Source organism: Crinia signifera, chromosome 1, assembly GCF_055691185.1.
Source record: "Crinia signifera chromosome 1, ASM5569118v1, whole genome shotgun sequence".
Taxonomy (NCBI): domain Eukaryota; kingdom Metazoa; phylum Chordata; class Amphibia; order Anura; family Myobatrachidae; genus Crinia; species Crinia signifera.
In genome coordinates this window covers 187,782,387-187,808,936 of record NC_139217.1, presented here as the reverse complement: position 1 = coordinate 187,808,936, position 26,550 = coordinate 187,782,387, and the positions used below count along the sequence as shown (strand labels likewise).

The following is a 26,550-nucleotide window of genomic DNA, read 5'->3' as shown; positions in this document are numbered from 1 at the left end:
TCCCTATTTCTGGTGTGCTGGTGTGTGTGTGTGTGTGTGTGTGTGTGTGTGTGTGGTATTGATTGTTTATTCCTTACTTCATACTAGTACTAGCATTTGTGTGCATTTGTGTACATCCCCTTGCATGTTACAGAGGAGATTCAGTGGTGGTGGGGGGTAGTAGTTTGGCCGGGCAACTTTTCATAGCTCGGTAAGCAGTGAACTTTGCTGCTTACTGAATCACTGTGAATTAGGCTGAATCAATATTTTCTGCTAACAGTTGTGTACAGTATGCAGAAATAATTTCACAATAAAGGGTAGTGGTGTTATATTGGTTTCTTTATTACTTGACAAATAATATTTGCAGACTTTCGGGAATGCAATGGTCTTCAGGGGAATATCTGCTCAAACTGTTGTCATAGTTTACCGGGAAAACCCAAGATACCATATCAAATGGTTCAGCTTAATCCATAGAAGTCATCCATGATTACTTTTTAGGTTCAATTAAAACACAAACATTATAAAAAGCTGCATTATCAGTCTGAATTGTAGAAAAATTATCCACTTCAATTGTCTCCACTACACGAAAACCGTAATAAACTCAGTATACGTAGGAGTTTTAGCTTGGAATGTAATCTATATTGTCAATAGGGTCCGAATGCTGGAAAAACAAAATGTTTCAGTATTAGAAAGAAAATGTTCTGTAATAGTAACATAACAAAATAAGCAGGTGAGCAGGTTCGGTTTTACCCTAGATTCACTCAGATCTTATCGGCAAATTGTCACAATTTTGAATTTTTCCAATTGGCTATCGGCACTTGTTTTGGACAACCAATAAGATCCTGCTTTGATATCCGAGTAAATCCGAACCTGCTCATCTCTAATAAAAGTAAAAATGCTAATAAACAGATTTGTTACTCACAGTACATTGTAACATTTCAATGTAAATAAAACCATACAGTACAGTATATGCTATAATAAAGGTTACATTTACACAAATCTCATATCCAATTAAACTAATTGTCACACAAATAAATGTTTACACTCTTCTTTTCTTATAGCTTACAGTATATGCTTTTATTTGAACTGCATATGCTTTTGGTACAATGATAAAACTGGCTGAGGGCCCATTAGGCACAAAGCCATATAAGAGCCCTATGCTTTTGGGACACTTGTTAGAAGCAGTGTAAATGCTAGTTTCTTAGTCATAGGGGTTTGGTCATCTTCGTCTTGTAGTACAATGGTAGCCTATCAAAAGTTTAAGGGGCGTAGCAATTATGGGGGTATATTAACCCGGGTCAGGTGATTCTTTCTCTTGCCTAATTTGGAGGCCATCCCGTCCTCCCTCAATTTTATCTTTTTCAATTGCTCTCGACTAATTCGATTTATAGTCAGCTATTAAAAGCAAAAAGGTTGAAAAGTTGCTACCAGTCAATGGTCAAAGCTTTGCATAAGCAGTCATTGTGGGGCAACACCTTTTGGAAGGATGGTGGGTGTGTCCTTCCTTGCGGGCGGAAAAAGGGCGTTTCCATGCGGGAGTGTCCATTGCAGAGTAAAGGGTGGTGAGTCCCGCACAATGCTGGTTATGCAGTGAAAAGTCAGTGGTGAGCCCCTCCTTGAATTTTGGGTTAATATCTAGTTAACTGGGCTGGTGTTTGGTAGCGCCTTTTTCTTTGCCATCCTCCACAGTTGGTTAAAACAGGTCACAAAATCAATTAATGCTTATTGATCTTTTAAAATCTAGCAGTTGGTGCCTGAGTGGTTATTTATTGTCCGTGTCTTTATTTCTTAATGTTAAGTTAGCTTAAATTATTTGGTAAGAAGTGTGTCACAATAAGATAATGGGTGCCATAAGACCACAGCCCTCAACAACTTACACTCAGCTTTATCAGATTAGAGCTGCTTAGCTACTGTGCAGGTACTGGTTTTACACAGTATTATGCGCTTTACAGTTGTAAATAAAGCCAGACATACTGTAGGGGCCGATTCAGCTTTACATGCTGAAGCCAAATTGCAGAAGTCGCTATTTGTTGATGGCAGTCTAAGAGTGACAGGAGGAATGCTGCATCAGCATTTTGTAGGAGCGGTCCAGACAACGCAGCCTTGTCCAAACTGTGCAGGGGGTGCGGCAGCTGCATGATGTCACACACAGTCGCTGTAACCCTAAACATGCTGGCCTGGCAGCTGCCTTCACAATTAGACTTTATGGACAGGTGCTGCCGTTAATGTGAGCACTTTGCTGTTCAGTAAAATGCTCGTATTTTAGTGGGGGGTAGGACCCCGGAATGCAGGGTGGCCTTGTCCTTTGCTGTGCGGCCTCCTGCATACAGTTTTGTAAATTTTCACAAAACTGCAACTCATACTGAATTAGGCACATAATGGAGTAAATTTACTAAAGCTTCGTTTGCAGCCAATCAGATTCTGTCTATCATTTCTCTATTGCATCTTAGGAAATGATAAATAGAATCTTATTGGTTGCTATGGGCAACATTGCCTCTTTTAGGCCCTTATTCTGGTCGGTGCGGATATATCCGCGTGCGTTCGGCCCACCGATGTTTTGTGTCTGCGCATGTACAGAGGCGTCTCTGCGCATGTGCGAGCGGGGCGTACGGCCAAATCCCGCATGATATGTGAACACTCCAAACAGGGGGTGGAGAGGGGCGTGAAGGGCTATTTGGGCTCATTACCATATGCATACGCCCCGCGTTTCATGGGCGTTCCCATGCAAACAATGGGCGTACGCATGGTAATGCGGCCGTGACGCACGTGTAGGGGGCGGACATATGACATCGCCGGATGTCAGCTGCCCGCCCAGATCCAGGCTTTTGCACGGAAAAATGTCCGTGTGGTCTGAGGTTGCGGGAGCTGGTGGAGCACTCGGTCCTGCATTCGATGGTCTGCGACCATCGAATGATGGGGGAGGTTCCCTTAGATGGAGGAGGCGTATTCCGTGAAAAATACATGTGCGGTCCGTTCGGCCAGCTTCTTACCGCGTACGGACGGAGTTGGCGATCCGTATGGAAGGCGGGGTTTCGCACGCACGGTCCGGCCCGCATATTCGGATCCGGCCGCACCGATCAGAATAAGGGCCCTAATTTTTAAAAGCTTTAGAACATTTACCCCAATAAGCCTGCAATGCATTTCCAGCCACATTGCTTACCCCTCAGATAATTGACAGCCTGAAACTACATACAGGACTCTTTGTTAAAACATGGAATTAGTACGGTGTAGAAAAGATTGGCCATTTCAAACCTGTATGTAGTATGTAAGTTACCCTGCATCCTAAACTTCTAAAACTTCTATGAAATCTTGTCTTTTACATTATTTTACAAATCCAGGAGCACCAGCCCTGACTTACATAGTTACATAATAGTTAAGGCCGAAAAAAGACGTACGTCCATCGAGTTCAATCTTGGTTAGTGTTAATGATCCATTTTCTGCTCCCTTATTACACATTGTGTATTATGAATTATTTAAAGACAGATTATGATTGTTATTTGTACCCCTGGATGGTTTTTACTCAATAGATGTTTGTCCAACCTTATTTTAAACATATTTATTGTGTCTGCCAACCCCACCTCTCCAGGAAGAGTTCCACAATTTGACTGTGCTGACCGTAAAAAAAAGTTTCCTTCTAAGGGAACAAAATCTTCAAAGCAAAAAGGTTGCCTGACAGTTCCTAATATTGGCCCCTGATATATTTGTACATGTTAAGCATGTCGTCCTTTAAACATCTCTTTTCTAGCGTAAATAATCCCAATTTGTTCAATCTGTCTTCATAGCTTAATTTCTCCAACCCCTTTATTAGCTTTGTTGCTCTTCTTTGGACATTTTTCCAGTTCTTGGATGTCCTTTTTATAGTGTGGGCCCAGAATTGTACTTCTTATTCTAGATGTGGTCTAACCAATGCTTTGTACAATGGCATCATTACTTTTGAGTCCCTAGTCTCCATCCCCTGTTTTATACAGGCTAGTATCCTGTTGGCCTTATTTGTTGCTACATGACACTGAGCACTACACCTCAGATTATCAATTTGGACTCCTAGATCCTTTTCCAGTTCTGAAATACCCAAAGCAATCCCGCAAAGGTTAAAAATTAGCACACTGGTTATGTCTCCAAAGATGCATAACCTTGCATTTATCCACATTGAACCTCATTTTCCAAATTTTTGCCCACTCATCATTGATTGTTCTAATTACTCAGTTTTGTGTCATCAGCAAAAATGGAAACTTTGCTGAGTATACCCACCCCAATATTATTAATAAATATGTCAAATAAACGAGGCCCTAGTACCGACCCCTGTGGAACTCCACTTAGAACTGGTATCATACTTGATACTGCACCATTTACAACCACTCTCTGTTCTCTATTCCACAAAAATCTTGACCCCTAGTCCCAAATGCTCCATTTTATTTATCAAACTCCTATGTGGCATGGTATCCAAGAAGACCATGTCTACAGCATTTCCATTGTCTAGGTTGTTGCTGACTTCCTCATAAAAGCATAATAAATTTGTTTGGCATGAGCGATTTTTGACAAACCCACGTTGGCTAATACTGATTATACTATGGAGCTCGAAATGTTTTGGAAACCATCCCTTAAAATATCCTCAAATAATTGACTCACTATTAAAGTTAAGCTCACAGGTCTATAATTTGCTGGGTCTTTCCTTGTTTGAATATTGGTACTACCTCTGCTAATCTCCAGTCCTTAGGCACCTTACCAGATGAAAATGAGTTCCCAAAAATGTAATACTGAGGGTTCCCTAATTCCTCCCTTAATGCCATTAGAACCCTAGGATGAATCCCATCCGGACCTGGGGATTTGTTTGTTTTGATTTTGCTGAGCCTATTTTTTTATCTCATCTGACGTCAATTAAATTTTAAGTTCTAGCTGGCTTGTCCCATTTATGGTACCTGTGGGTTCCACTGTCTGCTACTCCATAGTAGACACTCATGAGAAAAATGTGTTTAACAGTTCTGCTTTTTCCTTATCCTCAGTAAAGCTATTTCCATTGATATTGGTTAATGGGCCTATGTTCTCTTTAATTATTATTTTGCTATTTATGTATCTGAAAAACTTCTTAGGATTGGTTTTGCTCTCAATGGCTATGCCAGGGGTGGGCAATAAGCAACCCTCCAGCTAGAGGGCTGCTTATTGCCCAGCCCTGGGCTATGTGCTCTTCATTTTCCCTTTTAGTTACTTTGATAAACCCCTTTACAAATTGTATTTACTTCTTTGTACTTATGGAACGCCTCCTCATTCCCATTAGACTTGTAAAATGTAAATGCTCTTGTCTTATTATTTATTGCTGTCCTTACTTTTTTGTCCAACCATGGTGGCTTGTTTCTATTAATTTTACCTTTATTGCCTTTCGGGATATATTGTTAATGTTTCTAGTAAATTGCTTAGGGTTTCCCACATTTCCTCTGCATTTTTCCCCTCAAATAACACTTCCCACTCAATTTCTTTTAAAGATTCCCTGAATAATTTGCTTTCCTAAAATTTTATATTTTAGCTGGTCCTCGATGTTGTTATTTACAGAAGTTGATTTCTAGTGAGACCATGTTGTGGTCACTATTTCCCAGATGTTCTATTACTTTGGTATTTGAAACTAAATTGATATTTGTTAACACTAAATCCAATAATGCCCCGTCACGATTGTGTTATAAACTGATCCTTGAGTAAGTTTATGAACCCACTGCTTTTAACGGACGTACTGGTCTCATTAGTCCAGTTGATGGAAAGTTAAATTCCCCAATAATTAATACCTGCCCGTGATCTGCTGAATTTTTGATTTGGTCTAAAAGTAGCTCATCCCTTTCATTAAATGTTAGGTGGTCTGTAACATACCCCTATTAAAAGTTTATTTGATTTTTAGTTATTTTCAGTTATCACTGCCCATACGACCTCCTTATTATCCTCGGCTATCCCAAGCTCTTTTCCTTCCCACATGGTTTAAAGTTTGTTCTTACATAAAGGCACACACCCCCACCCCTTCCATTTTCCCTGTCTTTTCTGAAAAAGGTGTATCCCTCCATGTTTATAGCCCAATCGTGTGACTCATTGCACCCTGCTTCTGTTATACCAATTATATTATAATCATCCCTTGCAGTCACAGTTTCTAGGACCCCAATTTTTCCTGACAAGCTTCTTGCATTAGCCAGCAAGCATTTCAGTTTACTTTCTCACTTTTCCCCTTCAAGGTTTATGTTCTTGATGTTCTACTGATTTCTTACTAAATCTAGTTTTTCTCCCCGACCACCCCATCTCCAACATCCATTCTCTCGATTTCCCGCTCCTCACGACTCTATCATTCTAGCCCATAGTTTCTTTCTGTATCCCCCCATGTCTAGTTAAAGACTACTTCAACCTTATAAGCATCTTGTCTCCTAGCACTGCCGCCCCATTTCCATTCAGGTCCAATACATCATTGCTGTATAGATGGCCTCTGTTTGAAAAGTCAGACCAGTGCTCTAGGAACCTGAACCTCTTTCTCCTACACTATCCCTTTATCCACGCATTAAGCTCCATAAGTTCCTTCTGTCTCCCTTGACTAGCGTGCAGCACAGGTAATATTACTGCGAAAATTACCTTGGATATCCTTGCCTTTAACTTGCGTCCTAGATCCCTGAAATAATTTTTAAGGACACCCCAACCTGGCACTAACTTGGACTTAACAAAGATCATCTTTTCTTTCTCATCTGGGAATGCAAACATTAGCTCCTCTACAAACCCTACAAAATATCAACAAGGACAGGATGTCAACATTGTGAGAATTTTGTCATTGTAATGTTGACAGATGGCTTGTGGAAGATGTGGCTGTGCTTTCCTTAACTCAGTATGCCTAATCTGACCCTAACCACAGCCTAACCCTAGCCCCACAATCATTCAAAAATCTCCTGGAGACATTGCCATTGTTGATATCATATAATTATGACTTCATACTTCATGACTTTTCTGGCAGTTGCATGTGGGAGAGGTGGCCGGTTCAATGAAACAAGAAACATAGTCGAAAAATGGGTGGGTGGTTCTGGGGTATGGATGTGTGATTGCTCCATCATCAACCACTATTCATGCCAGATTACCAACATTATAAAGTGGTGGGCTATGATGACACAAACATTGGCCTTACTGCACAGGTTTCAAGGATGGCTGCAGGGTGGTGCAGGGAGCTCCTGCCAACTCCGGGAGAATTACCTACCCTTCTGGGTCAGCGGAAGGGAGCTTCCCAGACGACCCGGGACAGTCTTTGTTATCCTGTACCTGTTGACATAATAACAGAAACAATACATACCATTTTCCAGAGCGCAGAAGCTCAAATCCTTCATTTATTTTATCTAGAGGCAGTGTATGTGACACTAATGTATCCAAGTCAATCTTTTTTGCATTGAAATCTGAAACCAGCTTTGGTACAGCGTCTTTACTCTTCAGACCTTAAAATAAAATCAGAATTAGTTACAGATTCAAAGAAAAAGTAAAACATGCCTGTGTGAATAATTACTACTGTATTTCAAGGTCAAATCAATGCATTTAAATAATTGAACTGCTGTATAAGTTTCATAACCTTAAGATGACGTGTCATAGCTTTCCCAGGACATACCCTTGCTCTCTCATTTTGTGGCCCTATTATTGGACACTGACACTGAAAATAATCTATGGTATTTGTCATTACCCAACAAATTTGACTCCGACCTCTTGATATGAATGGAACACTGTGTTGAATACTGTAATTATTTATTTATTTACAGTTTCTTATATAGTGCAGCAGATTCCGTTGCGCTTTACAATAGTGATAAAACAAACTGGGTAACAACAGACAGACTTGGAGGTTAGAGGGCCCTGCTGCAAGCTTACAATCTATAGGGATATAGGAGGGAAACACAAGGACAGGCATCAGTAATAACATAGCAGTCCCACCAAGTTACAAGTCCAGAAGGGAAGCTGTATAATACACAAGTGCCTCAGAGGGTTATGCGTGTAGAACTTATATATGATAGGCTTGCCTGAAGAGGTGAGTTTTCAGGGAACACTTGAAAGTTTGGAGGCTAGTGGAGAGTCTTATTGTGCGTGGAAGGACATTCCATAGGGTGGGTGCAGCCCGATGAAAGTCCTGTAATAGTGAATGGGAGCTAGTGATCCGTTCAGAAGAGAGACGCAAATCTTGTGCAGAGCGGAGTGGTCGAGATGGGAGATATTTTGTGATAAGTAAAGAGATATATGCTGATGCAGTATGGTTAATATCTTTATATGCGAGTAGAAGTGTTTTATATTGAATACGGTAAGATAAAAGCAACCAATGAAGGGACTGGCAGAGTGGATCAGCAGATGATGAGCGTCTTGCAAGGAAGATAAGCCTAGCAGCAGCATTTAAAATGGATTGCAGTGGTGAGAGTCTTTTCTAGGGAGGACCAGTTAGGAGACTATTGCAATAATCCATGCGGGATATAATGAGTGTATGGCTAAGAGATTTAGTAGTGTTTTTTAGATGCATGTAACATGATTTGGAGACAGATTGAATGTGGGGAAGAAAGGAAAGTTTAGAGTCGAGGATGACCCCTAAGCAATGAGCTTGTGGGGTAGGGTGGATTGTCGAGTTGTCAACAGCGATGGAGATGTCAGGATTGTGACTGTTCTTAGTTGGCGGGAATATAAGTAATTCTGTTTTGGAAATATTGAGTTTGAGTTGGCAAGAAGACATCCAAGATGAGATGGCAGAGAGACATTCAGAGACTCGGCCAAAAACCACTGGTGACAACTCTGGGGTTGATAGATAGATTTGAGTATCATCTGCATATAAGTGATACTGAAATCCAAAAGAGCTGATTAGTTTGCCAAGAGAGGAAGTATAGATTGAGAAAAGCAGAGGACCTAAGACTGAGCCTTGCGGAACTCCGACTGACAGAGGTAGTGAAGAGGAAGTAGAGTCAGAGAAGTGAGCACTGAAAAAGCGATCAGATAGGTAAGAAGTGAACCAGGAAAGGGCTGTATCATTAAGACCTACGGAGCATAGTGTTTGTAAGAGAAGAGTGTTATCCACAGTGTCAAACGCAGCAGACAGATCTAGAAGAATAAGTAGTGAGTAATGGCCTTTAGACTTAGCAGTTACAAGATCATTCACCACTTTAGTCAGTGCTGTCTCAGTGGAGTGTTGAGACCAAAAGCCTGACTGAAGCGGGTCTAATAGGGTGTGAGAGTTAAGAAAGTTTGTGAGGCAAAAGTATACATGTCTCTCCAGTAGCTTGGAGAGGCATGGGAGCTGAGAGATAGGACCATAATTAGAGAAAGGGTTAGGGTCAGAATTGTGTTTATTCAGAATGGGAGTAATCACAGCATGTTTGAGCAGAGAAGGAAAAGTACCAGTAGCAAGAGGAAGATTGCAGATTTTAGTTAAGGTTGGAATAAGCACAGGAGATAGATTTTTAATGACTTGTGCAGGTATAGGATCAAGAGGCGAGGTAGTAGAGTAGGAGGATAAGAAGAGTGTGGATACTTTTTCATTTGTGAGCTCAAATGAAGAGAAAGTGCCAAAGGGTTCAGGTGGAGAATAATGAGGTTTAGAGGTTGTGGAGCATACCATTTCATCTCCGATGTTATCAATCTTGTCCTTAAAGTAGGAGGCAAGTTCTTGTGCACTGATGGTAGCCGGTGGGGGAGGAGGGGAAAGGTACAGAAGCGACTTAAATGTGTTAAAAAGTAATTTGGGGTTGGTGGCATGAGAAGAGATTAGAGATTGGTAGTATGTTTGTTTGGCAGTGTCCAAAGCATTGCAGTAGGAGTGGTAGCTAGTCTTATATGTGAGGAAACCAGTCATACTACGAGATTTACGCCATTGGCGTTCTACTTTACGTAACTGATTTCGTAGTTGTCTTGTTGTTTTGGAGTGCCACGGTTGGCATCTTAGCCTACGTGGGGTGTAAAGGGTAGCTGGAGCTACTTCATCAAGGGCTGTTTCAAGAGTCTGGTAGAGGTGGAAAACAGCAGAGTCAGGAGAGGTAAATGTAGATATTAGTGAGAGCTGTTGTCGCAGGGAGGTGGAAAGTTGTGGAAAATGAATAGCATTAGTATTTCTGCAGGTTAGGGTAGGCTTGCATGGTTTCAGTGTCAGTGAGCTTGGGGTAATGGAGGGGAGGGAAAAGGTAATGAGCTTGTGATCAGAGAGAGGGAAGGGAGTGTTATTAAAATCAGAGACTCAGCACAGCCTGGTGAAAACAAGGTCAAGGCAGTGGCCTTCCTCGTGAGTAGAAGCATCGGACCACTGGGAGAGGCAGAGAGAGGAGGTTAGAGAGAGGAGTTTGGAAGCATGCAAAGATGGTGGACTGTCAATAGCAATATTTAAGTCACCCAGGATGATAGTGGAGATGTCAGCGGATAAGAAATGGGGGAGCCAGGCAGAAAAATCTTTTAGAAATTGAGTTTTGGGAAGCCCAGGTGGGTAATAGTTAGCAGCAACACGCAGAGAGAAAGGGGAAAAAACCCTAAGAGTGAACTTCAAATTATGTAAATGTGAGTGAAGGAACTGGTGGTAGAACTGAGTATGTGAAGGCTTGTGACAGTAATATACCAACCCCACCTCCTTTACAGTTACCAGGCCTGGAGGTGTGAGTGAAGTGGAAACCACCATGTGACAGTGCTGCAGGCTAAGCCATGTCTGATTGTGTGAGCCAGGTTTCTTTAATGGCCATCAGGTTGAAGTTGTGAGAGATGAAGAGGTCATGGATGGATGTTAATTTATTGCAAACAGAGCGTGCATTCAATAGAACACATTAAAGTTGTTTGGTGTGTGGTGGGAGGCATGTGATATTTATGAGGTTAGCTGCATTTCTAGACTTACAACCAGTAATATCTGAGTGGGACAGGTGGTTGGGGCCTGGGTTTGGTGATATGTCACCAGATAATTAGATTAGAAAGGAGAGATAGATATACAGTAGATGGATGTGTGTGTTTTTTTGTATTGGTGGTGGGATGTGGATGTGAAAGTACAAGTAGAGAAGTAAGTACAGAGCTCGTGAGTGTTTAGAAGAGGAGAGTGAATAATGGAAGAGGCAATGTGCACTGAGTGGTGAGTGTCAGGGAGATTATAGGATGGTTTAAGTTTGGTGAGTATTCCATGTAATGAAATGAGAAGTAGCAGTTTGGTGAGCATGATGTGATTGGAGTACAATCTTAGAGATAGGGTAAAGTAGAGTTGATAAGTATAGTAATATTGTGTAATAAGTATTGTATTTACCTTGCTTGAAGTTGTTCAATATTTTTCAACTGTTTTTCTTTTAACTGTTCTTTATGAGTAATTCCCACTTTGTAATTTCTCACTTAGTAGATTTATAACTTAGATAACTGCCCTCTATGTGAACAGATATACCAGGTCTAATTAAGAGATCCTACAGCTGAGGTCACATGACCAGCTAATCAAAGGACATAAATTAGCCTGTGGTAAATAAACACTAGCCAAAAAATATACTCCCAAAAAAAACAGCTTCAAACAGGTACTGCAAAGGCTAGAAACACATTAACAATATAACACTGGTTATGCAATGGGCAAAATACAGATTAGCAGTTATAGTGATTTTAAGATACTAATGTAAATCACATACATTTGTTAAAGTTGATCTGGAGGTTTCAGAGTTTTGATAGTGGTCTCCTTCAGTGTCACTTTGGTGTAACGCTGGTATAACGCTGTAGTTATGATTCAGTTTTCCCACTTTAATAACGGCCCACTTCAATGTAAGTCCACAGCTAAACTATGGCCACAGCCTATCCGGCCACAGCCTTATGCAATGAGAACTAAAAAACTCTCACAGCATGGGTTCCCAATTCCCAATAATTGGAATCTACTCACTCAGTCCCCACCCCCTGTAACACATACAGTAGCAATAAAAGTGGCTTACAAAAACAGTTCTGGCATTCCAGGATACACTATATATCATTTAGAATAAAAATAAATTCCTCCCTACACACAGGCAAGGTACTGTTGTGAGTTACACTGATCAGATATTCAGTTGTTGTGGTCTTTTTTTACCTAGTCATTTATATAAGACAATCCCACAAAAAAGATGTAATGGTTAGGAAAACCTAAGTATTTTCTGCCAAAGGCCAGGTGATTTCATAATCGATAAGTACCATAAAGGTCAATATTGGATTTCCCATAACACTATCAAGGGTAGCTATACCAGAATACCAGCCAATCGGTTTCTAAGTGCCATGATATAGGTTGTGTTTCAAAAAAATGATAGCAGCTGGTTGGTAGGTACTATAGCTCTCTCCAATGTATCTTTCTCCAAGGCTTGCATCGAATAGTGTTACATACCTCATAACTGTCTTGCTTTTCGCAGGACCTTCCCCACCCAGGGCCAGAATTGTCCCGCAGCGGGGTGGGGGGTGGGGTGGGGGTCACCCGTGAATTGACGCATCTATTCCTGCAGCCAGAGGGGCTGCCCACAGCAGTGAAAATGCCCCCCAAAAATCCGGGCATTATCCCTCCTCACAGTCATCCAATGTCGGCAGGTATGGTTTTACAATGCAAATGAGTGATGCAAATATCACAGCTACTGTACTGTATATATGGTTTGAGTTTTCAAAGGGGAGCTGTGCAGATCTTACAATACATATCTACAGTATACTGTACCTCCAAAGAGAGAGCTTTTCAATGTGCGTCCAGTCATCAGTATCATTGGGTCAAAGGTGATGGTTTTTGATTTTCCCGAAACCCCAACTAGCACTGTAGTTCCATATGCAAAATGACTTGCATATATAGCAGTAATCTGAATAACACAAGAAATTTAACATTTTACAGATACTTACTGTAAATTGAGAAATTATTAGTATCAGAGACAAATGTACTGAGCCTTGGAAACAGAAAAAATGGAGCATAAAAACCAGTCATCTCCTAACTATAATTTTTCAAACATGATGCAAGGAAAAGCATAGCTGGAACAGTCAATACAAGGGATTTTAAGTTAGTGTGGGATTCCAATGTCCACAGAGGCCCCTTGGGCTCTAGGCTTGTGAAGTTCATGCCCATCAGAACCCGTCTATGGGTAAGGTCCAGCTGCCAGCAATGGAGAGAAGATCCCCATTTGTAGTCGGTTAGGGGGTGACTTACTGCTTGGGGGTCAGTATGGACGGGGAACCAATATCTGCAGTGTGAACTCTGCTGTAACTGCTACTAAAGGCTTTTATGTCACTATGGCGGGGCACTAAATCCTTATATGGCAGTTCTAGCTGCAGTGTATATATTTTACACATACCAGGCTATTCTCAATAAAGAAGGGGGAAGCTCATTATATTCTATACTATGCGAAGGGGCAGACGTGACATTATGTGCTATAATCTAGGGAAGAGGAGGCATGTTATATTCTACTCTATAAAGATGCAAATTCTATTCTATGAAGGGGGCACAAAGACATTTTTTGGGGGGGGGGCTTATAATGCTGTGCCAAGGGGCGACCAAACTCATAATTACTCCTACGCTTCATTGTACCTCTGATTCAGGCATGAGATGTATTTACTGATACTATTTCCCAGAAGAATGAATCACATACTGTATGTCCTATTTTATCCATTTTTGTTGTTTGTTTGTTTGTGCACCTGTTACACATTTTAGGCTGTTTATAGACTTGTATTCCACTGAGATATTTCTTTTATTTTTAATGTATCTTTGTTAAAAGCTAGGTTTTATTATATTCTTGGGTAGGCCTGTGCCTCAACTAGGAGAGTACTTTTCTGTCCTTTCTATTAACCCCTTCCCGACATTTGACGTATATATACGTCATGGCCGGGAAGTACTTCCCGACACATGACATATATATACGTCATGACTTCAAACTGTCACTGCGTCTAGAGACGCAGTGACAGAGGGACGATGTCTGCTGTCCCTGACAGCAGACATGTCCCTGCATGCCCAGGGGGGGCTGCGATGCCGCCCCCCCCGTCGGCGATCGCTGTGATTGGCTGTTCAGTGTGAACAGCCATTCACAGCGTTTTCTGTGTCACCGGCGAATAACGTTCGCCGGTGACACGGGATCGGAGGTGATTGGTGCTGTAAAGTACAGCACCAATCACCGCGGGGTGTAAGGGTGACACTGGTGTCACCCCACCTCACCCCGCCCGCCCCCAAAGGCCGTGATTGGTTCGTCGGACCGACGGACCAATCACAGCCATGGAGGGGGGTTTAAACTAACGGTGACTGCACTGCAGACGCCATTCCGGTCTGGAATTGCGTGCAGTGCGGTCACCGTGCCCAGCTGCCGCCATTTACTGACCAGAACCTTGCTAAATACTTACCTGATCACTGCCTGGATCTTGCTTCTTCTTGTGACATCCTGTGCTGTGTTGTGCTGTGTTGTGCTGCTGCGAGTTATTAGATAGAGAGATAGAGAGAGAGAGATAGAGAGAGATAGAGAGGCCTAGTGACAGAGAGTGCTATATTTTGTGCTGCTGCAGTGTAATAGAGTTATAGATAGAGAGATAGAGAGAGATAGAGAGAGAGAGATAGAGAGAGATAGAGAGATAGTGACAGATTGTGCTATATATTTTTTATATAACTGACTGCTGCCCCCCCTTTTGTGCTGATCAGTATAAATTAACTGATCAGCAACTTTTTGGGGGCGCAGGTTTTTTTTTATATATATATATACCTGTCAGTGCTGCTGCTGCAGTGTCATAGAGTGATAGATAGTGAGAGATAGAGAGATAGAGAGAGATAGTGACAGAGAGTGATAGAGACTGCTATATTTTGTGTCTGCTGCCCCCCTTTTGTGCACCCCCAGCAACTTTTTGGGGATGCAGGGGTTATTTTTCATATATATAACTGTCAGTGCTGCTGCTGCAGTGTCATAGAGTGATAGATAGTGAGAGATAGAGAGATAGAGAGAGATAGTGACAGAGAGTGATAGAGAGTGCTAAATTTTGTGTCTGCTGCCCCCGCCTTTTGTGCTGATCACTATATCTGAGGTGATCAGCAACTTTTTGGGGGTGCAGAGGTGTTTTTTTTTTATATATATACCTGCCAGTTGCACTGTCAGTTGCACCAAAGGTTGTGCACCTGCTGCCCCTCACTGGTAATCAGTGTCGCATCACTGATCACCTTTTTTTTTTTTTGTGGGTGCTGTGGGGTCTTTTTTTAATTTTTTTTTTACACACACTGTGATTTTGTGGGTGTCCTGTGGCCACTGTGCGCTGATCAGTGACGTACATCACTGATCATCTTTTTCGGCACAGGGTTGATCTATTTTTTTTTTTTTTTTGATCAAATTCCTGTTGCCTTTGAGCGCTGTTCAGTGACGGACGTTACTGACCAACATCTGTGCTCAATTTTTGGCGCAGGACCTTTTTTTTTTTTTTTTTAACCCCTTCAATTTTTTTTTTTTTAACCCCTTCAATTTTTTTTTTTTTAACCCCTTCAATTTTTTTTTTTGTATAAAGTATTTTTTTTTTCTGCACTACATACACACTACACACTACATACCCCCCGGGTTGAAATAAAGTTTGTACCCCCCCCCCTACACTATACTTCTGTTGAAACATTTCACTACCAGTAACACAAAAATAAAAATGGCATCCCAAATGTCATCCCAAATGTCATCCCAGTCATCCAGAAGAATGTATTCAGCGGAGGAGGCATATGCCATGCTTGCCTCTGACTCTGACACAGCCAGTGATGCAAGCGGGGAATTTGAAGGATTCGTCTTAAGCTCCTCTTCCTCCTCTGGTGATGAGGGACCCCCTCAAAGATGCCCCCGTAGAGCAGCTGAGACCCACCCCCCAATAATTGATCTCGTATGGACCCCACCACCAGACAATTTTGAGCCCCAGGTTCCTGAGTTTTTGGCCATGCCAGGAATCCAATTTGATTCCACAGGTCTCAGAGAAATTGACTTTTTCAAATGATTTTTCTCTGATGATTTTATAAATTTAATGGTGGACCAAACTAATTTATATGCCCAGCAGTTTATTGCTCAAAACCCCACGTCATCATTTGCTAGGTGGACCCCTGTAGATGCAGTAGAGATGATGACGTTTTGGGGTCTGGTGTTTCATATGGGCATAGTAAAAAAGCCAGAAATTAGGCAATATTGGAGTACAGATGTTCTGTACAGCACCCCATTTTACCGTATGGCCATGCCCCGGGCTCGATTTGAGACGATCCTTAAATTTTTGCATTACAACGATAATGCACAGTGCCCACCCAGAGATGATCCCACCTTTGACCGGCTATTCAAAGTCAGGCCGGTCATTGATCATTTCAGTGCCAAATTTGCAGAGATGTACATCCCAGATAAATTCATTTGCATAGACGAGTCCCTTATACATTTTAAAGGAAGGGTTAAATTCCGCCAGTACCTTCCCAGTAAGAGGGCAAGGTATGGCATAAAAATGTATAAGCTGTGTGAAAGCACCTCAGGGTACACTCACAGGTTTAGGGTATATGAAGGGAAGGATTCAAGAATTGAACCGCCAGAATGCCCCCCCTCCCTCGTAGGTGTTAGTGGAAAAATTGTCTGGGATTTAGTGCACCCCTTCCTGGATAAAGGTTATCACCTCTATGTGGATAACTTTTACACTAGCATCCCCCTGTTTAAGGCCCTTGGTTCAAGAGGTACAGCAGCTTGCGGTACTGTGCGCAAGAACCAAAGAGGCCTCCCAAAAACGCACATTGCCCAAGTAATGAGAAGGGGTGAAAGCAGGGGAATATGCACCGAAAATATGTTGTTGGTCAAATATAAGGACAAGAGGGATGTCCTTATACTGACAACAATTCACGGAGACAGTACCACCTCCTTCCCTGTACGAGGTACCAGTACCCACACCTCAAAACCTAATTGTATCCTGGATTACAATAGGTACATGGGCGGAGTGGATCTTTCAGATCAGGTACTGAAGCCGTACAGTGCCCTGCGGAAAACAAAAATCTGGTACAAGAAGCTGGCCGTGTATATCATCCAGATGACACTGTATAACGCTTACGTGCTATTCCGTTCTACCGGCCAGAGGGGGACATTTATGCACTTTCAAGAGGAAGTCATAAAGGGCCTAGTATTTGGGAACCAGCAGGCAGAGGGCCCCAGTACTTCTAGTACTGGCCCCCGTATTGTACCAGGGCAGCATTTTCCGAACGAAATCCCCTCCACTGCAAGAAAGGGCAGGACACAAAAAAGGTGCAAAGTTTGCTATAAAAAGGGAATAAGAAAGGAAACTATTTTCCACTGTGAAACTTGCCCCGACAAACCCGGCCTATGTATAAAGGAGTGTTTTAAAATATACCACACATCTATGGATTATTAGGTTCATCATTTCACCGTGCTTCGGGGGTCTTGCTAATGCCACATAGCACCCACCAACATTCCACCAGAATCTGAGCTGCAAAATCCAAAAATCACTCCTTCCCTTCTGAGTCCTGCCATGCACCCAACTGGTATTTTTTGGTCACATATGAGGCATTGCCATACTCTGGAGAAATTGGGGCACAGATTTTGGGGTGCTTTTTCTCCTTCATACCTTCTGAAAATGAAAAATTTTGAGCCAGAACTGCATTTTTGTGTAAAAAAATGTAATTTTTCATTTTCACTGCCCAGTTGTATCAAAATTGGTGAAACCCCTGGGGGTTTGAAATGTACACTATACCCCTAGATGAATTCCCTGAGGGGTGTAGTTTGCAAAATGGGGTCACTTGTGGGGTGGTTCCACTGTATTGGTGCTTTGGGGGTCTTGCTAATGCGACATAGCACCCACCAACATTCCACCAGAATTTGTGCTGCAAAATCCAAATATCACTCCTTCCCTTCTGAGTCCTGCCACTTTTTGGTCACACATGAGGCATTGCCGTACTCGGGAGAAATTGGGGCACAGATTTTGGGGTGCTTTGTCTCCTTCATTCCTTGTGAAAATGAAAAATTTTGAGCCAGAACTGCATTTTTGTGTAAAAAAATGTAATTTTTCATTTTCACTGCCCAGTTGTATCAAAATTGGTGAAACCCCTGGGGGTTTGAAATGTACACTATACCCCTAGATGAATTCCCTGAGGGGTGTAGTTTGCAAAATGGGGTCACTTGTGGGGTGGTTCCACTGTATTGGTGCTTTGGGGGTCTTGCTAATGCGACATAGCACCCACCAACATTCCACCAGAATTTGTGCTGCAAAATCCAAATATCACTCCTTCCCTTCTGAGTCCTGCCACTTTTTGGGCACACATGAGGCATTGCCGTACTCGGGAGAAATTGGGGCACAGATTTTGGGGTGCTTTGTCTCCTTCATTCCTTGTGAAAATGAAAAATTTTGAGCCAGAACTGCATTTTTGTGTAAAAAAATGTAATTTTTCATTTTCACTGCCCAGTTGTATCAAAATTGGTGAAACCCCTGGGGGTTTGAAATGTACACTATACCCCTAGATGAATTCCCTGAGGGGTGTAGTTTGCAAAATGGGGTCACTTGTGGGGGGGGTTCCACTGTATTGGTGCTTTGGGGGTCTTGCTAATGCGACATAGCACCCACCAACATTCCACCACCAAAAATCACTCCTTCCCTTCTGAGTCCTGCCATGCACCCAACTGGTATTTTTTGGTCACATATGAGGCATTGCCATACTCGGGAGAAATTGGGGCACAGATTTTGGGGTGCTTTTTCTCCTTCATACCTTATGAAAATGAAAAATTTTGAGCCAGAACTGCATTTTTGTGTAAAAAAATGTAATTTTTCATTTTCACTGCCCAGTTGTATCAAAATTGGTGAAACCCCTGGGGGTTTGAAATGTACACTATACCCCTAGATGAATTCCCTGAGGGGTGTAGTTTGCAAAATGGGGTCACTTGTGGGGGGGTTCCACTGTATTGGTGCTTGGGGGGTCTTGCTAATGCAACATAGCACCCACCAACATTCCACCAGAATCTGAGCTGCAAAATCCAAAAATCACTCCTTCCTTTCTGAGTCCTGCCATGCACCCAAATGGTATTTTTTGGTCACATGTGAGGCATTGCCGTACTCGGGAGAAATTGGGGCACAGATTTTGGGGTGCTTTGTCTCCTTCATTCCTTGTGAAAATGAAAAATTTTGAGCCAGAACTGCATTTTTGTGTAAAAAATGTAATTTTGCATTTGCACAGCCCAGTTGTATCAAAATTGGTGAAACCCCTGGGGGTTTGAAATGTACACTATACCCCTAGATGAATTCCCTGAGGGGTGTAGTTTGCAAAATGGGGTCACTTGTGGGGGGGTTCCACTGTATTGGTGCTTGGGGGGTCTTGCTAATGCGACATAGCACCCACCAAAATTCCACCAGAATTTGAGCTGCAAAATCCAAAAATCACTCCTTCCCTTCTGAGTCCTGCCATGCACCCAAATGGTATTTTTTGGTCACATGTGAGGCATTGCCGTACTCGGGAGAAATTGGGGCACAGATTTTGGGGTGCTTTTTCTCCTTCATACCTTCTGAAAATGAAAAATTTTGAGCCAGAACTGCATTTTTGTGTAAAAAAATGTAATTTTTCATTTTCACTGCCCAGTTGTATCAAAATTGGTGAAACCCCTGGGGGTTTGAAATGTACACTATACCCCTAGATGAATTCCCTGAGGGGTGTAGTTTGCAAAATGGGGTCACTTGTGGGGGGGTTCCACTGTATTGGTGCTTGGGGGGTCTTGCTAATGCAACATAGCACCCACCAACATTCCACCAGAATCTGAGCTGCAAAATCCAAAAATCACTCCTTCCTTTCTGAGTCCTGCCATGCACCCAAATGGTATTTTTTGGTCACATGTGAGGCATTGCCGTACTCGGGAGAAATTGGGGCACAGATTTTGGGGTGCTTTGTCTCCTTCATTCCTTGTGAAAATGAAAAATTTTGAGCCAGAACTGCATTTTTGTGTAAAAAATGTAATTTTGCATTTGCACAGCCCAGTTGTATCAAAATTGGTGAAACCCCTGGGGGTTTGAAATGTACACTATACCCCTAGATGAATTCCCTGAGGGGTGTAGTTTGCAAAATGGGGTCACTTGTGGGGGGGTTCCACTGTATTGGTGCTTGGGGGGTCTTGCTAATGCGACATAGCACCCACCAAAATTCCACCAGAATCTGAGCTGCAAAATCCAAAAATCACTCCTTCCCTTCTGAGTCCTGCCATGCACCCAAATGGTATTTTTTGGTCACATGTGAGGCATTGCCGTACTCGGGAGAAATTGGGGCACAGATTTTGGGGTGCTTTTTCTCCTTCATACCTTCTGAAAATGAAAAATTTTGAGCCAGAACTGCATTTTTGTGTAAAAAAATGTAATTTTTCATTTTCACTGCCCAGTTGTATCAAAATTGGTGAAACCCCTGGGGGTTTGAAATGTACACTATACCCCTAGATGAATTCCCTGAGGGGTGTAGTTTGCAAAATGGGGTCACTTGTGGGGGGGTTCCACTGTATTGGTGCTTTGGGGGTCTTGCTAATGCGACATAGCACCCACCAACATTCCACCACCAAAAATCACTCCTTCCCTTCTGAGTCCTGCCATGCACCTAACTGGTATTTTTTGGTCACATATGAGGCATTGCCATACTCGGGAGAAATTGGGGCACAGATTTTGGGGTGCTTTTTCTCCTTCATACCTTATGAAAATGAAATATTTTGAGCCAGAACTGCATTTTTGTGTAAAAAAATTTAATTTTTCATTTTCACTGCCCAGTTGTATCAAAATTGGTGAAACCCCTGGGGGTTTGAAATGTACACTATACCCCTAGATGAATTCCCTGAGGGGTGTAGTTTGCAAAATGGGGTCACTTGTGGGGGGATTCCACTGTATTGGTGCTTGGGGGGTCTTGCTAATGCAACATAGCACCCACCAACATTCCACCAGAATCTGAGCTGCAAAATCCAAAAATCACTCCTTCCTTTCTGAGTCCTGCCATGCACCCAAATGGTATTTTTTGGTCACATGTGAGGCATTGCCGTACTCGGGAGAAATTGGGGCACAGATTTTGGGGTGCTTTTTCTCCTTCATACCTTCTGAAAATGAAAAATTTTGAGCCAGAACTGCATTTTTGTGTAAAAAATGTAATTTTTAATTTTCACTGCCCAGTTGTACCACAATTGGTGAAACCCCTGGGGGTTTGAAATGTACACTATACCCCTAGATGAATTCCCTGAGGGGTGTAGTTTGCAAAATGGGGTCACTTGTGGGGGGATTCCTAAATTTTAGCATCTTATGGTGCCTAGAAACCTACATGGTGCCTAAAAAATAATCTCATAAAAAGGAGGCTCCAAAATCAAGTAGGTGCTCCTTCTATTATGAAGCCTGTGGTTTGGTCAACGTGCACACTAGGGCCACATATAGGATATTTATGAAAACAAAAGAATTGGAGGAATCAATTTTTAGTCACATTTCTCTAGTAAAATGTACTGTGTTCCTTAGAAAAATGTATTAAAATTGCAAATCTGCAAAAAAAATGAAATTTTGAAATTTCACCTACACTTTGTTTTAATTCCTGTGAAACACCTAAAGGGTTAACAAACTTCCAAAATGCTGTTTTGAATACTGTGAGGGGTGCAGTTTTTGAAATGGTATCATTTATGGGGGTATCTCACATACAAGTCCCTCAAAGTCACATCAGAACTGAACTGGTCCCTAAAAAAATCAGTGTTTGAAATTTTCTTGAAAATTTGAGAATTTGCTATTCATATTGTAAGCCTCCTAATGTCCAAAAAAATTAAAAGGAAGTTGAAATAATGATGGAAACATAAAGTAGACATATGGTCTATGTTAGTTATTAACTATTTTGAGTGGTATGATTATTTGTCTCACAAGCAGAAAATTTAACATTTTGCAAATTGCTAAATTTTCCATTTTTTTACGACATTTTGGTATTTTTCACAAAAAAACACAGACTATATCGACCCAAATTTACCACTAATTTGAAGTACAATGTGTCACGAAAAAACAATCTCAAAATCACTGGGATAAGTAAAAGCAAAAAAAAGTTATCCCCACTTAAGTGATACATGTCAGATTTGAAAAAAAGGGCTCTGTCAGGAACGCAAAAACTGGCTCTGTCAGGAAGGGGTTAAGCTATGTATTCACAATACAAATCAGCCATATAGTCTATGCCAGCTAAACTTTTCTGTGAACTGGTATGTACAGTACTCGCTATCTGAGCCAACGGAAACAAAAAACAAAAATGAGGGTCACTGTCTGTTTTGGTACAGTGATGTCACTCGGTGTGACCAATAGCACGAGGTCCCTTTTGGATAGGCTAGTCCTGGATGAGATGAGGGGTGGTGCTCTCCTTCATCCTTATGTCCTATGTCACAGTGGCCATTGGTGTACTCTAGTGAGTCAGGGGTAGATGTATTACCCGGTGATACGGGGTAGAAGGGATATCAGCGCACGTTATGTGCACTGATACCGCTTCTCCCCCATGTAAGAAGTAGCCACCATTTGGTAAAAGACAGGGGCGCTATGCGGTCCTGTCCATATTGGCGGTACTATCTACCATTACGCCACCTTCCGCTATCAACTTTGACAGTGCTGGCCCTGGGCTGCGCAGGAGATCTTGCGTGAGTACCGAGATCCCGCGCATGCCCAGTGAGCCGGAAAGTCAGGCAGAGATAGTGCATCAGTCTGAAGTGATGCGCAGTCTCCGGGAGGGGGACATCGCCGGAGGGTAGTATTTGCACTCCCCCACTTCAAGAGCAAGATGTTAATAAATCTTGTCAGTGTCGTTTCCTGCTTCGCCTCATTAATGAGGCGAAGCAGGAAGTGTTATAGCAGCACAATAAGCACTGCTGTAATAAATCTACCCATCACTGGGCCATTATAAGTACCTGGATAGCCATCTGACAATGCTTTTTAGCATATGCAGGCCCCTTTATTGCAGTAGACCCCAGTTCAATGTGACAGCTGCACTGCCGTTCATTCTACCACTGCTATTGTTATAATAATGTTACATACTTACCATAGTTTCAATATTGCCAATGCATTCAAATACGTATTCTACTCCTCCGCCAGTTTGTTCAAGAAGCAGCTGGGCAATAGGTTTGTCAGAATCCGTGGGGTTAATACACTCAGTTGCTCCAACTTCTTTCGCTTTCTCAAACTTATCTTTGTTGATATCTATTGCGATGATACGGGATGCACCCGATATTTTACAGGCCATGATAACAGCAAGTCCAACCCCACCTAAACCAAACACAGCACATGTGGATCCTGGTGTTACCTGTACAAATATAAAACACAATATTTATTAAATGTTGCCATGCAGCGTGAGGGGTGGGATTAACACAGTTTATCAGTGTATATATATATCCAGTGTATCCTGGACCCGCAGTGGCCACGTGAAGGCACACACAGCAAGCCAACGTATATTGGATAAACGGAGCATCCCCTCCCTATATATATATATATATAAATAATCGCACATATTTTGTACCTTAGCAGTATTTACAACAGATCCATATCCGGTAGAGAAGCAACATCCTATGAGGCATACACTACCCAAAGGTGTTTCGTCTTCGATTTTAGCACAATTCGCTATATTAACAACAGTGTATTCAGTGAATGTGCTGGTGTTTACAAAATGATGAATTTTCTTCCCTTTGCAAGTAAATCTTGTGGTTCCATCAGCCATGTGGCCTAGAGCTCTGCCTATGCTAGTTGGAGATAGAAAACAAAATAAGCAAGGCAACATATTCAATATTGTTGGATTTCTTCTATGGCTCTTATGTGCTGCAATTTTTCGCCAGTGATATCACAGAATTTCATATAAAAATTTGGACACTGACTCAAATTTCTCTAACTGAATACAGCTTTAAGTAAGAGAGCAATTACTCTATAAACCTGGTTCATAAAATGATAAGAAAATAAGTTACTCCAACTCACAAAAACGTTATAATTTTCTGTTCATAGAAATCTGTATTAAGAGCATGACAAGAGCCTGTACCACTAAAGTTTGACCACTTATGGTTTTAGCATTACTTTGATATCCTTAAACAAAAAATACATTGGATACAGTGGCGGATTTGGAACTAAAAATGGCCCTGGGAAAATTGTAGAAGTTGCCTCACATGGGCGGCACCGTGACACCTATTTAGAAGCCATGGTTTCAATATCGTTGCCAACTAGTGGCCCTCAGACTTTTACATTTCAAATAATACCCCACCTTCCCCCACGGAGACTGGACACAGATTCCAAACCTCCATCTAGCAGACAAACAACTCATTACCATAATCCCACAAATATTACATATTTCCCTACCCCTCCATGAGTTAAGCCAAGAAACACCCCAGAAATTGTTACACCCCCCAGATATCACATGCCCCTGTCCTTTAATAGAAGCCTGAGTCAATATAGATGGGTGTCTGCCTTACCTGATTATTTGATGTGGGGTGTACTCTACTCTGTGAACCGGCTAAGGTTGTTTGTGTTGGGGACAGGGCCGCTACTTTAGGAAGGGCCATATCTTTAAAGAAAAAGGTTACTAGCTGACAGGTGGCCTCATAGCAGCCCCAGCCTACCGGAATCATCCCTGTAAGGTCTATGGCCAATCCACCGAGCCCGAAGCGTGGCGAGGGGACGCGGAAAACATGGATAGTGGGGGGTGCCTAAAAATCTCATTGCATGTCATTGCAGTGTAGTTAAGTTAATGGCATCGCACCCTATAAAATCGCATGCGATCGCATGCGATTTTGCATGAGGTGCGATGGCATGCGATGTGATAAGCCCGGGGCGAGAGAGCAGTGAATAAATTACTTAGTAAGATCGCATCGCATGCATCTCACGGCACAAAAACGCAATGCGATTTTCTTACGCAGAATCGCCCACTAAGCTATTTGCTTACATAAGTACCGGGGCGTGTTTTCAGAGAATTTTGTTTTATCACACTATACACACTGAACAAGCTTGCGCATGATCCTCCATTTTTTTGTTGACCATGCTCTTGGCTTCCTAACTCTGCCAATACCAGTACAGAGGGACAGCTCCTAGATTTCAAAATTTATTTAAAGTAGTCTATTAAAATTGATTTTAAGACTGTGAAAAATACAAACAGGATTTTCTTATACATGAAGTATGTAAATGTATTACTTACTTTGATGCAAGGCAAACATTGCTTCTTGGGTCTTTGCAGGTGGGGCACTGATCACACTGGGAAGCAAACAGTGGAATTACCTTATCACCTGCAAAGTAAATTGAAGCCTTAAATGTGATGGATATGGCTGCCTTTCTTACTTCCTGAGAAACCTTGTCCAGCTCCCTGATATTGTTGCTTTTTCATGATCAAACTAAAACCAATGAATCACCCTTGTTAAGTTGTTTTGCTCGACTTCCTTTTCTAACATGCTATTCTCTTACAGTATGTGTTTTTATATTTCTCAAATGGTAATCTCAGTCTTCAACTGACTGTAGGAGGAAGTGCAAGGAGATTGTGCATCAGTAGCACTGTATTGAGACAAACAAATTCAGGGAGAAATGTAATAGGGTGACAGAATCAGAAAGTGAGAGATTTGGTAAGAAATTAGGGTCAGGATTAAGAGCACTGTTGACCTTCTGCCTGGTCAAGATTTTATCAGTGACGATATGCTGAATGTTGTCACGATAAAGTTGTTGAAATGTTCAATTTCGACATTATGACCATGTCAGTATACTCATGTCAACATTATGAATGGTAACATGGTGAATTTCGACTTAATATCCCGAACCCAACCAAATCTGCCAATACTTCACATACTGTATTTCTTCTACATTTATGCTCCTTTTGCATTTGACTGTGCCCATTTAACTTATGAAAACCATGCATAACAGGATTTTGGTACTGACCATTAATTTTGGTACTCACCTTTAAATCCATTTCTCCAAATCCACAGGGGACACTGGACTGTAGACTTTACTGTAGGTATAGAAGTGAAGTAACTGGGAGTGGCACATTAAATGAATTTGAGTAGTGTGTCAGCTTCTTCCTTATTTATGGTCCCACCTCGCCAACTCAGTAAATGGTACTGAGGGGAGTTGGAAATTCAAGAGAGAAGGAGCAAAGGGAAACATAAACCTAAGGTCTAAACAGAACAATGACATGGAAACTGAACAAAAGCAGAACCGCAGAAAAAAACATCACCCAGGCAGGAAGAACAGCGCCGGGCATGTGTCCAGTGTCCCCTGTGAATGTGGAGAAATGTACCAAAATCCAGTTTTCTCCTTTATCCAACAGGGAACACTGAAATGTAAACTTCACAGTGGGGACATCCCAGAGCTCCCATCCTGGATGGGAGAATGCTGAGAACCCTGCAATTCCACACAGCCACACTGGGAAGCAGAGGCGGCAAAGGTGTCAAACCTGTAGAAATGGATAAAGGTATGTTGACTTAACCATGTAGACTCTCTACAGAGTTGGTTTAAGGAAACCACACGGGCCGCCGTACGTGTAGAATCCACCCAGATCTGTTCAGGATGAACTGTAGATACAGCCAAGCTTGAGGAATAGTGAAACTAATCGACCTTGCGAGTGTCTGTTTTGATGCAGGCCATCCAGGCAGAACGCAGTCATACCGGAAAAACAAGGCATCCGTTTTCCACAAAGAAAGAGTCCTATACACATAGACCCTATGTGAT

The 26,550-nt window shown here is 42.0% G+C and overlaps 1 protein-coding gene across 1 annotated transcript in view; it reads right to left on the bottom strand.

Moving 5' to 3' along the window:
• Positions 1-315: 315 nt before the first annotated feature.
• Positions 316-26,550, bottom strand: part of LOC146062761 (alcohol dehydrogenase 1-like) — a 94,391-nt gene continuing 68,156 nt past the window's right edge. Inside the window, exons 4-9 of the mRNA XM_083174795.1 lie at positions 25,034-25,121; positions 23,378-23,597; positions 22,904-23,164; positions 12,605-12,740; positions 7,277-7,415; positions 316-640 (exon numbers count right to left, since the gene is read on the bottom strand). Coding sequence (XP_083030921.1) covers positions 616-640; positions 7,277-7,415; positions 12,605-12,740; positions 22,904-23,164; positions 23,378-23,597; positions 25,034-25,121 — 869 coding nt within the window. The 3' untranslated portion in view covers positions 316-615. The remainder of the gene's footprint in view (positions 641-7,276; positions 7,416-12,604; positions 12,741-22,903; positions 23,165-23,377; positions 23,598-25,033; positions 25,122-26,550) is intronic.